The sequence below is a fragment of the Heterocephalus glaber genome, unplaced genomic scaffold, assembly GCF_053883595.1.
Source record: "Heterocephalus glaber isolate CG9 unplaced genomic scaffold, H.glaber_assembly_v1.0 deba00001608, whole genome shotgun sequence".
Classification (NCBI taxonomy): domain Eukaryota; kingdom Metazoa; phylum Chordata; class Mammalia; order Rodentia; family Bathyergidae; genus Heterocephalus; species Heterocephalus glaber.
In genome coordinates this window covers 36843023-36857500 of record NW_028258379.1, presented here as the reverse complement: position 1 = coordinate 36857500, position 14478 = coordinate 36843023, and the positions used below count along the sequence as shown (strand labels likewise).

General features: G+C 50.6%; 1 protein-coding gene across 6 annotated transcripts in view; it reads left to right on the top strand.

Moving 5' to 3' along the window:
* Bcl11b (BCL11 transcription factor B) overlaps nucleotides 1-13563 on the top strand; it is an 89862-nt gene extending 76299 nt beyond the window's left edge. For all 6 annotated transcript variants that reach the window (XM_087195553.1, XM_087195554.1, XM_004836983.3 and 3 more), the window contains one exon: nucleotides 6337-13563. In XM_087195553.1, coding sequence (XP_087051679.1) covers nucleotides 6337-8390 — 2054 coding nt within the window. In that variant the 3' untranslated portion in view covers nucleotides 8391-13563. The remainder of the gene's footprint in view (nucleotides 1-6336) is intronic.
* The last annotated feature ends 915 nt before the right edge of the window (nucleotides 13564-14478 follow it).

The window sequence follows — 14478 nt, the reverse complement described above, 5'->3', positions numbered from 1 at the left end:
GTGCTGCCTTCACCGTGCAGACAGCGCCGGGGCTGCTGGACGCCCCATTACCCGAGGCCACTGACCACAGAGGGCCATCTGTGGCAGTGCCTGAGCTGGGGGCTGGAGCCCCAGGAGTTGAGGACAGCAGCTTGGACCTGTGCTCAGGCAGTTGGAATCCAACCAGAGGGGGAATTTTTATTTTTTTAATTAAAAAAGCTTTTTGGGGCAGTACTGAGGGTTGAGCCCAGTGCCTTCACACTGACCTACACCACCAGCCCCTTTTGTTTTTATTTTTATTTATTTATTTTGGTACCAGGAATCGGACTCGCTTGCCAGACAGACACGGCGGCACTGGGCTAAATCCCTGGCCCCAGCCCTTTTTATTTTGCTTTCTTTGTTATTTTCTGAGACAAGGTCTTGCTGAGTCACTAAGCCGTCTAGGCTGGGCTTGAACTTGAACATGTGACCCTCCTGTCTCAGCCTCATAGAGTATTGGTATTGCAGGTGTATGCCATCACACCCAGCTCAGAGAAGGAATTTTAAATAAATACTCCAAGGCCAATGATGGGTTCCTGAGCCCCCTTTAGTCCGTACACAGTGTGTAGTTATCATGAGGCTGAATGAGGCCATGTAGCTAAGAATTCTGTACAGTGCAGCTTCTGATCCCCCAAAGTTCAACCAAGTGCCTGCCTTCTTTCCCAGACTTCCCTGAGCACCACTCCTAATTTTCATTAAATAACCCAGCAGGTTATCAGGTACTTCTGCCTCCCTGTGGGTGGGCAGCTTGTCCCTGGCTGTCTGCAGAGTCGCTAGTTCAGGTTGGGTGTCCAGCCTGTTTGTCCAGGGAATGAATATGAATGAAAGGCAAGTGTATCACTGTGCCCACATTTATTCAGCCCCGTCTGTTCAGGTCCCCTCCACCTCAGCTTATGTGTGCTGGAATCCAGGGACAGCAGAAAGGCCCAAGAGTGCTGCATTTGGTAATTGCTGTCTGCAGCATAGGGTTGAAAAGATCCTCAGGCCCGGAGGGAGAGTATTGGGGTGGATTGGTGATGCCTGCCATAGGCACTGGTGTAGGGGAAGAGATCTGCTAGATGGATGCTAGCTCTGTGTGTCATCCTCAGGGGAGACCATGGATTACCAGTCAGTACCAGCACAGCCGCCATCACTACCACCACAGCTCCAGCACCCCTCTCTGGACCGCCTGCTCTGAAAGATTTTTCTCTTCTAAACAAACTGCATCTATTATCTTCCCATGAAATAATCAATGTGATTTCACTGAGTTACTGCAGTTCTAGCCCAAAGCAACACATCTCGATGTTTTTGTTCCTAAGCCACATGCAGTGGGCCGCACCCATCTGACCCTGGATGGAGGTTCCATGGACCCCAAATCTATCCACTTTTCTCTTGATCCAGCTTTTATCTCGATATCACCAGTGGACACATGCCCCTTGTCAGCTGGGTGGGCTGACACATCCCCTCTCTTCCAGTCCTCAGTTTCTGCACCTGTAACATGGCAGGGATGGCAGTTGGTACTTCAGGGCTGCTGGGGGCGTTGTGTGAGGTCCCCCAGGTGCTTGGTGCAGGGCCTGGCTCGTGGTACCCATTTCCTAAGGTTTTTGTTCCCACTGCTCCTATTCCTCCAGTTCCCCACTTCCACAGCGGAGAGGGCTGAGGGTTGATGGGAGGCATTTAGAACAAGTACGGCTGCTTACTGATTTTGCCGATGATGACCACTCTCAGGAATGATACAAAAATGAAACCTGCACAGACCCCCAAGGTGCCCAGTTGAGATTTTTCTTTCTGACATCATGAAAAGAAAGATGGATTTTATTTTTATTTATTTTTTGACACTAGGGATTGAACCCAGGGCCTCTTGTGCGCTAGGCAAGGGCTCTATCACTGAGCTACACCCCTGGCCTGGGGAAAGGGTTTTAAGTGAATAAGGGATCTACACAGCTGAGGGACGACAATGATACCTGTGATCATCTGAGAACTCTGGAGACGGCGTGGAGATGGCGTCCTTGGCAGTCAGCTTGTGGAGGAGAATTAATTGATCACCCAGCAAAGACAGCCCTCGCTGGTCCTGTGCATCCTGAAGTGCAGATAGGACAGAGAACTTGCCACAGGGCACCCTGGGTGCAGTCGCCTGGGCATCTGTGTCCATGTCACTGTGCTCATGGGGGCCATGGCACTGGGGCCTCACTGGCTCTGTGAAAAGCTCCTCTCCAGGGTCAAGGCCCGTGGTGGACCTGTCCCCCGTCCGTCCAAGGACAAACAGTGCCCCTCCTTAGAGGACACACACAATGTGTGTGTGTGGGAACCTCTGTCCTGGCCGCTTCACCATGACAAGTATGGAGAGGACAATAAATCCCTCCAGGGGTGCTTGCCGATTGGGTGCCCAGGGTTGGGAAATCTGAGAAGGCGCAAGACCCTGCCACTTCCTGGCTGTGCAGCATGGCTTTGCTCAGCTTCAGGGTCCTTTTGAACCAAGAGGGGTGTGGTCCCCACCTAGCATCCCTCGGAGAGCAGTGATGAAGTGAGCGGATGCAGGTGCAAATGCCAAAGCAGCTGCTAAACGCTTTGCAGCCTGCAGAGGGTCCCGCAAAGCCTAGACCCCTCACCTTCTTGGCCTTAGGAGGATCAGTGCTCTCAGTTATGGCCTTTTTGGCGGATAATAATTCAATTAAAGGTGTACTTTTTATTGAACATCCCTGGTGCCTTTATTGGTATTATTAGAGTAGCTGATGTAATAAGGAGGAACAATTATTTAAATGCTCATTAAAAAAAAGCCTCCTAGCAGAGGGAGAGCATTTCATCGCAGTGGTCCAGTTGCCTGTCGGTTCCCAAGTGTCACAATAAAATATCTTGTTTTCTAAATGTTTGCAAGTTTCTAGTTTCCTGGAACCTCTAACACACGAAGCAGGCTGCATTAAAATTCCTCCAGGGTTTTATTACTGCCAGAGTTATCCTGAAACATCCACAGCCAGGTACAAGGATGCATAACAAAAACCAAATCGTACTAACTCCACTGCAGTGTCTGCACAGGGTCCTGCGATTTAAAGGGACAGGAGCTCTCCGGGTCCCCCAGCCCTCTTTGGAGGCAGGTATATTTCTCCCAAGAAAGGAAGGGGCAAGGAAGGAAGTAAAGGAGGAAGGACACGGCTCCGGGTTCTGAGTCACCCAGCATGCACCTGGCATTTCTACTGCTTCTCAGTAATGTAGGCCTGCACCTGGGACCCTGCGGCCACAGCAGCCTTGTGGTGCAGGAAGATTCTGTCTCTTGCCAGCGAAGCACTCACCCCATGCTGGAGGGCAGCCACCAGCTCCCATGGGCAGGTGGCTCCGAGTTCAAGGATGGGGTGATGGTGAGGAAGCACGCAGCCCCAGAAGGGGAGCAGGCCAGCCCTAAGTCAGAAGCAGCCTGCTGTCCAAGGGCCTTCTCTCTGCTGCATTTAAAAATCAGTTCTACTTGCTGTGCTTTAAAAATATTATTGGGTTTTCTAATATAAAAATGTTCCAAGTGGCTCGCCAAAGACTTTCTGACTTCGTTCAGTTCTTAAGGGGAAGTAGCCCCATGCTCAGGGCTACTTCTAGGCGAGACATAACCATAAAGTCGAGCTATGGTGGTAATAAACACTTTATTCAACAAAAAAGAAAGGTGAGGCAGGATAGACAGTTGTCGATGGAGGGCCTTTGAGGCCTGGGAGAGTTGCAAAACTCAGTAGCTAGGAGACCCTGGGGATGCCACTGCCTGCAGTGAATCATGTTCTTTGGGCCAGAGTGGTTCTGGGGTCCAGGCAAGGAGAGAGCTCTCCCTGGAATGACAAATGGCTCCTAGATCTAACCTGATGAGTACACATAGCTCTTTGACACTTCACGGTGAGTTATGGGACAGGTAACCTCATTCCCTATGCACCTTCAAGATGGAGTTTTAAAAATGTCCTTTTTTTTTCCCCAAAAAAACCAAAACCAAAACGAAGTGGAAACATCAGAGCTCTTTAGAACTTGTAGTGACATGCTTCCTGGCAGTTGCATTCTGAGTTTAAAAAAGAAAGAAAGAAAAATGTAATGGGCCATTTCGGCTCTGAACAGTCTCTTCTTCCCTGCCTGCCTGGGACTTCTGCCTTTACCTCTGGTATCCATATTGCTCACCACAGAACGTTCTAGAAAACATGTGGGCATCAGAAACAAACAGGAAGTGATCTGGAGCTGCCCAAGGAAGTAAAGATGGGGGGACAGGAGGGGGCCCAACTTAAAGACACACAGAACCAGGGTGCTGTATGCCATTAATCGATTAATTAGAGTGACTCACAGGTGAAGGATACAGAAATGCTCTTTAATGTGAAGATCTATGACCTCCCAGGGCATGGCACTTCATTTGTGTTATTAGCTCCTGGGTCTGAAAGGGACTTGTATTTATCTTTTTTATTACTTATATAGTTTGTCTTGCTAAGAAAAAAAAAAAAAGGATATGAAGGTGAGTCTCAGGGTGGCTTCTGGCCAGCTCTTCTGTGAGCTGAGGTAAGGTGTCCTGTCCCCAAGGGCATTCATTAACTAACATGCTGGGGACAGGAGATGGTGACTGAGAAGCCAGGCCCTTCTCTATTAGGGGTGGTTTGCAGAGGGGAAGCTGGGGTGTCAGGGCTCAAAGGCCTCCCTGCCTTTTTCCAGGTTGGAGGGTCCCATGAGGGGCTCTTGTGTGGGGGACAGAATCCCCCCACATTACTTGTGTCCTACCTGGTGTCTTCTTGCCACCAAACTCACAAACCCCAAATGAAGGTGGAGCAGAGTCCGCCTGTGTGGTATCAGACTTGTAACAATAGGCCTTGGCTTCCAGCGCCGGGTGTCCCGGGGGAGGCGCCCTGCCCTCTGGACAGCTGCTGTGACAGTGCACACGGAGTGTCCTGGGAGGTTCTGACCACACAGAAGCCGGGAAGCCTGGCTGAGAGAGACGCAAACTAGAGACGAAGCCCTCAGAGGAAATTCAGGGCTCTTGGTCTCCGAGTTGTGTGGCTTTTGCATAGATGGTTTCCAGAGGACAGTTAATGTGGCTATCAACACTGTGGGGTTTGCAGGCCCCGGCCCCAATCCCCCACAATTAGTGGGTGCAGAGCGAAAGCCTGATCTCCCCACGTTTGGCTTCACCAGGGAGTCTGCTGTGGCTGCCTTTAATATCAGCATTAAACTCTCCCAGGTACAGGGAAGTCTGAGAAAACAAAAGGGGCTTCGCAGTTGTGGCGTTTCCTGCGGGGCCTGTTCTTCCCTTCCGGGCTGGTGTGGCTGCTGACAGATGACAAGGCCTGTCTGCACCTGTCTCTTGTGCGAAGCCTTAGCAGGGCTCTGGCTGGCGGGGCGGCCGGCTTCACCCGCAGGTCAATGCGGGCCGCCCGGAGGTGGTTCCGGGTGAAAGGCTCGGGCTCCATTTTGTGACTACTCCAATGACGGACGAAGACCGTGATGGCTTGGCTCAGGGCCACCAGTGTCCACTACAACTGCCGATGTCACCAGAGCCAGACTCTTAACAAGTCAGCGTCGGCGGCTGACATTCTGTGTTTCATTCCTTACTACTCTGACAAAGGATTTCAAAATACTCCACTAGGCCAGTGTCCCTGTTGAGCTGCACCAGGGGTGCATGGAGGCCGAATTCCACTCCGGCTGGGTGTGTGTGAGAGGACACCGGGTGTGATAGCTGTCGCACAGCGGAGGGTCTCTGCAACGCGTGAAATTCCTTGTTTCTGGTTCTTCATATCTGTTTGGCTGGATGGTGCTTTCTGCACAGTGGTGGAACATGACACAGGCTTTCCTCTAGCTGAAATCCCCAGTGTTCCAGAGGAACCATTCATTTCTCTTAGAGGGGGAAAAAGTTGTCAAGACAATATGTGCGTTTCCCTTGAACCAAATATTGTCTGAAACACTGGTTCCCAAGCGGGGAGGACGAGACCCCCTGCCTCAGGGACATCTGGGAATGTCAGGAGACATTCTGGGTCTTCAGCACTGGAGAAGGGGGTGCTCCTGACTTCTAGAAGGTGGAGGCCCCACAATGCCCAGGCAACCCTCCCGACCTCAACTGCGAATTCCCGGGGTCTAAATGTCAGTCTGTTCTTTCTGCTTCCTGTTAATAGGGTCGGGCCTTCTCAGCCCGACCCTCTGGCCTGAGATAGGAAGGAGAGGACACCTCTACGGCAGCAAAGCCAGGCTGCAGAATGGAAGCAAGGCCCGGGTCCTGTCGCCAGGCCACCTGCGCACATGTGCCCAGCCCCCGCGCCTGCAGGTCTGCGGCCCCACGTGCCCGCGCCCCGCCTGCCCCTTCTCACGCTCTCTGCCTTTCTGTCCGTGTGTCTGTCTCCCCAGGTAAAGATGAGCCTTCCAGCTACATTTGCACAACATGCAAGCAGCCCTTCAACAGCGCGTGGTTCCTGCTGCAGCACGCGCAGAACACGCACGGATTCCGCATCTACCTGGAGCCTGGGCCGGCCAGCAGCTCGCTCACGCCGCGCCTCACCATCCCTCCGCCGCTCGGGCCCGAGGCCGTGGCGCAGTCCCCGCTCATGAATTTCCTCGGAGACAGCAACCCCTTCAACCTGCTGCGTATGACGGGCCCCATCCTGCGAGACCACCCGGGCTTCGGCGAGGGCCGCCTGCCCGGCACGCCGCCGCTCTTCAGCCCGCCGCCGCGACACCACCTGGACCCGCACCGCCTCAGCGCCGAGGAGATGGGGCTCGTGGCCCAGCACCCCAGTGCCTTCGACCGAGTCATGCGCCTGAACCCCCTGGCCATCGACTCGCCCGCCATGGACTTCTCGCGGCGGCTCCGCGAGCTGGCGGGCAACAGCGCCACCCCGCCGCCCGTGTCGCCGGGCCGCGGCAACCCTATGCACCGGCTCCTGAACCCGTTTCAGCCCAGCCCCAAGTCCCCGTTCCTGAGCACGCCGCCGCTGCCCCCCATGGCCCCCGGCGGCACGCCCCCGCCGCAGCCGCCGACCAAGAGCAAGTCGTGCGAGTTCTGCGGCAAGACCTTCAAGTTCCAGAGCAATCTCATTGTGCACCGTCGCAGTCACACGGGGGAGAAGCCCTACAAGTGCCAGCTGTGCGACCACGCGTGCTCGCAGGCGAGCAAGCTCAAGCGCCACATGAAGACGCACATGCACAAGGCGGGCTCGCTGGCCGGCCGCTCCGACGACGGGCTGTCAGTCGCCAGCTCCCCCGAGCCCGGCACCAGCGAGCTGGCCGGCGAGGGCCTCAAGGCGGCCGACGGCGACTTCCGCCACCACGAGAGCGACCCGTCGCTGGGCCATGAGCCCGAGGAGGAGGACGAGGAGGAGGAGGAGGAGGAAGAGGAGCTGCTGCTGGAGAACGAGAGCCGGCCCGAGTCGAGCTTCAGCATGGACTCGGAGCTGAGCCGCAATCGCGAGAATGGCGGCGGCGTGGTGGCCGGCGTGGCGGGCGCGGGCGGCGTGGGCGTGGGCGGCGCGGCCAAGGCGCTGGCTGATGAGAAGGCGCTGGTGCTGGGCAAGGTCATGGAGAACGTGGGCCTGGGCGCGCTGCCCCCGCAGTACGGCGACCTCCTGGCCGACAAGCAGAAGCGTGGCGCCTTCCTGAAACGCGCAGCCGGCGGCGGGGACGCGGGCGACGAGGACGACGCGGGCGGCTGTGGGGACTCGGGCGCGACTGGCGCGGTGAACGGGCGTGGCGGCGGCTTCGCGCCGGGCACCGAGCCCTTCCCGGGCCTGTTTCCGCGCAAGCCCGCGCCCATGCCCAGCCCCGGGCACAACAGCAAGCGCATTAAGGTGGAGAAGGACCTGGAGCTGCCACCCGCCGCGCTCATCCCCTCGGAGAACGTGTACTCGCAGTGGCTCGTGGGCTATGCGGCGTCACGGCACTTCATGAAGGACCCCTTCCTGGGCTTCACGGACGCGCGCCAGTCGCCCTTCGCCACGTCCTCCGAGCACTCGTCCGAGAACGGCAGCCTGCGCTTCTCCACGCCGCCCGGGGACCTGCTGGACGGCGGGCTGTCGGGGCGCAGCGGCACGGCCAGCGGGGGCAGCACCCCGCACCTGGGCGGCCCGGGCCCTGGTCGGCCGAGCTCCAAGGAGGGCCGGCGCAGCGATACATGCGAGTACTGCGGCAAGGTGTTCAAGAACTGCAGCAACCTGACGGTGCACCGGCGGAGCCACACCGGCGAGCGGCCTTACAAGTGCGAGCTGTGCAACTACGCGTGCGCGCAGAGCAGCAAGCTCACGCGCCACATGAAGACGCACGGGCAGATCGGCAAGGAGGTGTACCGCTGCGACATCTGCCAGATGCCCTTCAGCGTCTACAGCACCCTGGAGAAACACATGAAAAAGTGGCACGGCGAGCACTTGCTAACTAACGACGTCAAAATCGAGCAGGCGGAGAGGAGCTAAGTGCGTGGGCCTGGCGCGCCGCGGCCACCCCAGGGAAAGCCTGCCTGACTTGTCTCCGTCACCGCCACCGCCATCGCCACCGAGCCCCTGCCCCTGCGTGTCCCCGGGGCCCAGGGAGGCGGCACCCCAACCTAACCTGTGTCTGCGAAGTCCTACGGAAACCCGAGGGTTGATTAAGGCAGTAAAAATTGTGGAGCCTTTTAACTGTGCAATAATTTCTGTATTTATTGGGTTTTGTAATTTTTTTTTTTGGCATGTGCAGGTACTTTTTATTATTATTCTTTCTGTTAAAGTTCCTTTAAAAGATTTTGTTGGGTATCCATCCCTTCATTTTTTTTTTTTTTTTAACCCAGTAGTCTGGGCAATGACTCGCAAGCAATGTAGATGGGAAGCATATCTTTTAAATTATAATTTTTGGGGGGGGAGGGCGCTGCTTTTTTAAAATTTAAGCTAAGCATGTGTAATTTCTTGTGAAGAAGCCAACACTTACATGACTTTTAAAGTTGTTTACTTTCTAATTTTTTCCCTTTTTTTTTTGTTTTTTGGTCCTAAAATAAAATGTGGCATGCATTTTTTTGAGGGGGGGTGTGGATGTACAGCGGATAACAATCTTTAAAATCGTAGCACTTTGTTTCAGAACTGGAATGGAGATGTAGCACTGACGACAAGTCATAGAGGCCTTTTCTGTGTTGGTTTCAACTGTCGAGTGGTGACAAGGGAAGCTTGCAGGGGGCCGGGTGCGGGAGGAACTGCACAAGCCAGGCACGGCTTCCAGGCTGTGCTGAGTAGACGGCCCGCAGGTGTGCGTTACCAGCAGACACGGCCACTTCTTGGCATGCTGATGCCCCCGATGCCAGCTCTGCCCTGTGCTGTAGATTTGGCTGCATTAAATGGGTCGAGGGTACTTTTTATTGGGTAGATGGTGGTGGCCTGCAGTGACACAGAAAGGAAGTGTCCCCTGGTGTTCTTCCAGGCTTCTGATTTAACGACGACTTCTCCCTTTTTCTCACCCCATGTTGTAATTCCCAAGTGTATGTTGCTACAACTGGTAAATGACCATTTATTTCTCAAGCAGGCAGACGCCCTGATGGTAAATTGGGAAGTTAGTGTCCTCTTGCTCGATGCACACTGGTGACCTTGTAGAGACAGGGAAAACCTTGCAAATTTCTGCTCCCTTTTCCTGGAGAAGCAGGGGAAGAGTTCCATCCGGAGGTGCCCAGCGCTATTTCCCAATTTTTTTTTCTCTGATTAGGTTGAAAGGTACAAAACGTTGGACTGTTAGGATTAGACATTTGAATTCTGTTGACCCGCACTTTAAAGCTTTTGTTTGCATTTAAATTAAATGGCTTCTAAACAAGAAATTGCAACATCTGCTCTTTGGCCCAGAGGTGGGTTAAACCCTAAGGGACAGCTGAGATTGAGTGTCAGTGTTGCTAAGCGTGGCATTCACAATACTGGCACTATAAAGAACAAAATAAAATAATAATTTATTGGACAGTTTTTCTACTGCCATTCAATTTGATGTGAGTGCCTTGAAAACTGATCTTCCTATTTGAGTCTCTTGAGACAAATGCAAAACTTTTTTTTTGAAATGAAAAGACTTTTTAAAAAAAGTAAAACAAGAAAAGTACATTCTTTAGAAACAAACAAAGCCACATTTACTTTAATTTAAAAAAATCCTGGTTGAAGATAGAGGACATGAAATGCCATAAGACCCAATCAAATGAAGAATTAAACCCAGCACAACCGTGGACATCCATTAGCTGAATTATCTTCAGCTCCTTTTGTTTTTGGGACAGCGCTGCTTAGATATTGGAGTGGAGGTGATTTACTGCTGAATTAAAACTCAAGTGACACAAGTTGATATCGTTGAATGAAAAAACAAAACAAAAAACAATTCAGGAGCAATGGCTAATTTTTTCTAAAGTTAAATTTAGTGCACTCTGTCTTAAAAATACGTTTACAGTATTGGATACATACAAGGGTAAAAAAAATTGTGTGTATGTGTGTTGGCGCGATCATTTTTTTTTTTCAAAGTTTGCTTAATAGATTCTACAAAAATGCCACAATGGCTGCGTGTATATTGTTTTCTTTTGGTGACGGGGTTTTAGTATATATTATATATATTAAAATTTCTTGATTACTGTAAAAGTGGACCAGTATTTGTAATAATTGAGAATGCCTGGGCATTTTACAAAACAAGAAAGAAAAAAAAAACTTTTTTTTCCTTGAAAATGTTGCAGTAAAATTTAAATGGTGGGTCTATCAATTTGTTCTTGTCACAGTAACTGTAAAGTCGGAGTTTTAGTAAATTTTTTTCTGCCTTGGGTGTTGAATTTTTATTTCAAAAAAGATGTATAGAAACTTGTATTTGGGGATTAAAAGGGGATTGCTACACCATGTAGAAAAAGTATGTAGAAAAAAGTGCTTAATATTGTTATTGCTTTGCAGAAAAAAAAATCACATTTCTGACCTGTACTTATTTTTCTCTCCCCACCTCCCTCTGGAATGGATATATTGGTTGGTTCGTATGATGTAGGCACTTGCTGTATTTTTACTGGAGCTTGTAATTTTTTAACTGTAAGCTTGTCCTTTTAAAGGGATTTAATGTACCTTTTTGTTAGTGAATTTGGAAATAAAAAGAAAAAAAAAACAAAAACAAACAGGCTGCCATAATATATTTTTTTAATTTGGCAGGATAAAATATTGCAAAAAAATTTGTATGTTAAGTCCTATTGTACAGGAGAAAAAAAGGGGTTGTTTGACAACCTTTGTGAAAGAGACAGAAGGAAGTAGTTCAGTACTTTGGTTCGCAGATCGTTTCAGTTGCATATATTTTTTGTTGGAATTGGCCTACACAAAGAAGGGTTCGAGGTGGGCTTCGAGCTCAAGGCCGAACTTTGTCCCAGGGCACCTTGGTGTGGCCGCAGCAGACTGGATGGGAAACGCTTTATTTGTCTTGAGTGGAAAAATCAGTTTGTGTTAAGATGTCGGCCACATTCCACAGTGTCCTCCCTTCCTCTCACAGGCCATCTGTGAGGCGGCAGGTGTTCAGGAGAGACGCTCGAGGTCCCCTTCCTTCTCTGCTGTCGCCTCTGTGGTGGTCAGCACCACCTCTGCTGGCCTCCGTGGCAGAGAAGTGTAAACCAAGCTGCTGTCTTCCTTGAGAAAACAGGAAACAAACGCTAGCCGGCCAGGTCCAGGTCCCCGGCGGCTGGTGCAGGCGGGGTGTGGGGAGGGAGCCTTTCAACCAGGATCTTCCGTTCCATGGAGACGTTGGCCTATTTTTCTTCCCTACTTTGCTGCTTTTCTCTCCGAAACCTACATTCCCGTCCATTTCCGAATGCCGAGGGCCTGGGATGAATGAATTCGGTGCCTTTTCGCCTCTTTCCTTCCTCTGCGTTCCCCTCCATTCCCCTCCATTCCCCTCCATTCCCCTCCATTCCCCTCCATTCCCCTCCATTCCCCTCCATTCCCCTCCAGCCTCCAGCCTCCAGCCTCTGTCTGTCTTGTAACTGTTCATTTCATTTTTATTTAATTTCTTTTCTTTCTCTCTGTCCCTCCCGACCCTGCCCCTCTTTTTTTTTTTTGTAAAGCCAAGTAGCTTTAAGATAATAAAAGTAGTGGTCTTTTGGAGGGAATAATACATTTTTAACAAATACCTATATCAGGAAGCCATTTTTTTAATTTCAGGAAATGTAAGAAACCATTACTTCAGGTTATGGGAGTATAACCAAGCATCCTGCTAGGCAATTCTTTACCAAATGCAGAAATCGTCCTGGGAGCTTTTCTGTTTGCGCTGTTTCCCCTTTCCACTCCCCTTTGCAAGGTTAAAAGAGAGGGGCAGGGGAGTGGGCAAGTTTGAGTTCCCCACCTGCCCAGCCTGGGCACCAGGGCTGCCTTCCCTGCCCCGGGCCCTGCCCCTGCCGTGTTAGCGGCTGCGGAGTCCCCACGGTGGTGTCCTGCGGCCTTCACTGGTAGCCAGTGCTCACCAGCTCACACACAATCACCAGAATGCCAGGACGAAGCCATCCTAAAGCACAAGGCTTGTGTGTCTCTGTGGACTGCAGAGAGAAGAGAATTTTGCTTCTCTTCTGTATTAAAAATAAGTAAATAATGCACCCCAAAGCAGGTGACCCAGAGAGAGGGCTCTGGCCTGGGTGACCCCACCAACCTCAGCCTGGGTTCCACACTGCCACAACTTTGCCCAAAGTTGCCCCCCATTGGAACCTGCCACTTGCCATTGGAGAGTCTCAAGGGGAGAGGAGACTGAATTACTCTAAGCAAAATGTGAAAAGTAAGGAAATCAGCCCTGCATCCCGGCTCATCCATCAGCCGGGAGTTTTGTTGAACACAGGCAAATCTGTGATTTGGTGCTCTTTGTATCTCAGCCCTGCAAAGCAAAGTTACATTGATTTCAGTTGTTTGCATTTGTACTGGCAAGGCAAAATATTTTTATTACCTTTTCTATTACTTATTGTATGAGCTTTTGTTGTTTACTTGGAGGTTTTGTCTTTTACTACAAGTTTGGAACTATTTATTATTGCTTGGTATTTGTGCTCTGTTTAAGAAATGGGCACTTTTTTTTTAATTATGGATAAAATGTTGAGATGACAGGAGGTCATTTCAATATGGCTTAGTAAAATATTTATTGTTCTTTTTATTCTCTGTACAAGATTTGGGGCCTCTTTTTTCCCTTAATGTCACAATGTTGAGTTCAGCATGTGTCTACCATTTCATTTGTACGCTTGTTCAAAGCCAAGTTTGTTCTGGTTTCAAGTTATAAAAATAAATTGGACATTTAACTTGATCTCCAAACCTTGTCCTTCTCTGTGTCTTTTAAAGGTGGGGAGTGGACAGCTTATTTCCAGGGGTGAGCTGGAGGTCTTTCTCTATTTTCCTGTTGACCCAAAGCCCTGAGCCTATATCCAAGAGGAAGGGAAATAAACCACCAGACACCAGCAGTTCTCTGCCGCAGCGAAGTGGTGAGATTTAGAACACAGTTCTCAGTTCCCAGCCCTATTTGCACACTAGAATATCCTCGGAGCTTAAAAAATCTGTGCCTGGCAGCACCAGAACCAATGTTGTCAGCATCTGAACTGGGTCCCAGCACTGGCATTTTTGAAAATGATTCAGAGGATTTTTCAACTGAATCGTGTTTTTTTTTTTTTTTTTTTAGAAAGGGCCCTAGCTGGAGGTATTAGACTCAGGTCTAGCTTACTTTGGCTAAGATTCCTAAACACCTGGTAAACCATCCAGGAATCAGAATCAGTGAGATATAGTTCTGCCTCAAGGGTCACCATGGCTCTGCAGTTGAGCAGGCATTCATGGTTTCCCCATACATGAAATGAGGTTATTGGACAGGATAGCGTCTTTGGCCATCCATGAATTTTAACAAAACTTCACAAGACTCCTTTTCTCCTGTGCTGAATGTTAACAAAGTTGAGGAAGTTCCTTTAAGGATGATCAAAGTCAGGCCTTTCAAAATGGCCTTTTCCTTGGCTCTTCCCAGTGCTGGGCCCAGAGCAGTCCACAAGATGGGAATGGGAATAAGCCATGTTCTGTAGGGTTCTGGCTACTTAGGCACAAAAGTGCCTTTGTTTTCTTCCATGTGCATGAAAGCCAGAGCCCGCCCCCAGTATGAAGGAACTAAGGGCACACTGGGTTCTCTTCCCATCCATCCAGTCATCCATCCATGCATGCATGCATCCATCCATCCATCCATCCTGCTCTTACAGGGACAGAGAACCTACTAAAACTACTCTTAAAAGTTCCCATAGGCATTGACCTTGAACCAGGTACCAAGCTGGCAGGGAGACTCCAAAGAATGGAAACACCCAGCCATGCTTGCTAAGGTGCTCTGTGGATTCTGCCCACGGAGATGCCAAGAGACAGAGGGAGCACAATCCTCTATGTCCCATCCTCACCCCAAATATGGCACCATTCTCCCAAGGCCATGTCTCACCCCTGGACAGGATGAAAGGGATTTTATTCCAACATTGCAAGTAGAGTTAACATTTATTCAGAAGACCTGCCCTGCTTTTTAGGGGGTCAAAGAAACTTTCCCAAGGAGGAAATTCTCTTCCAG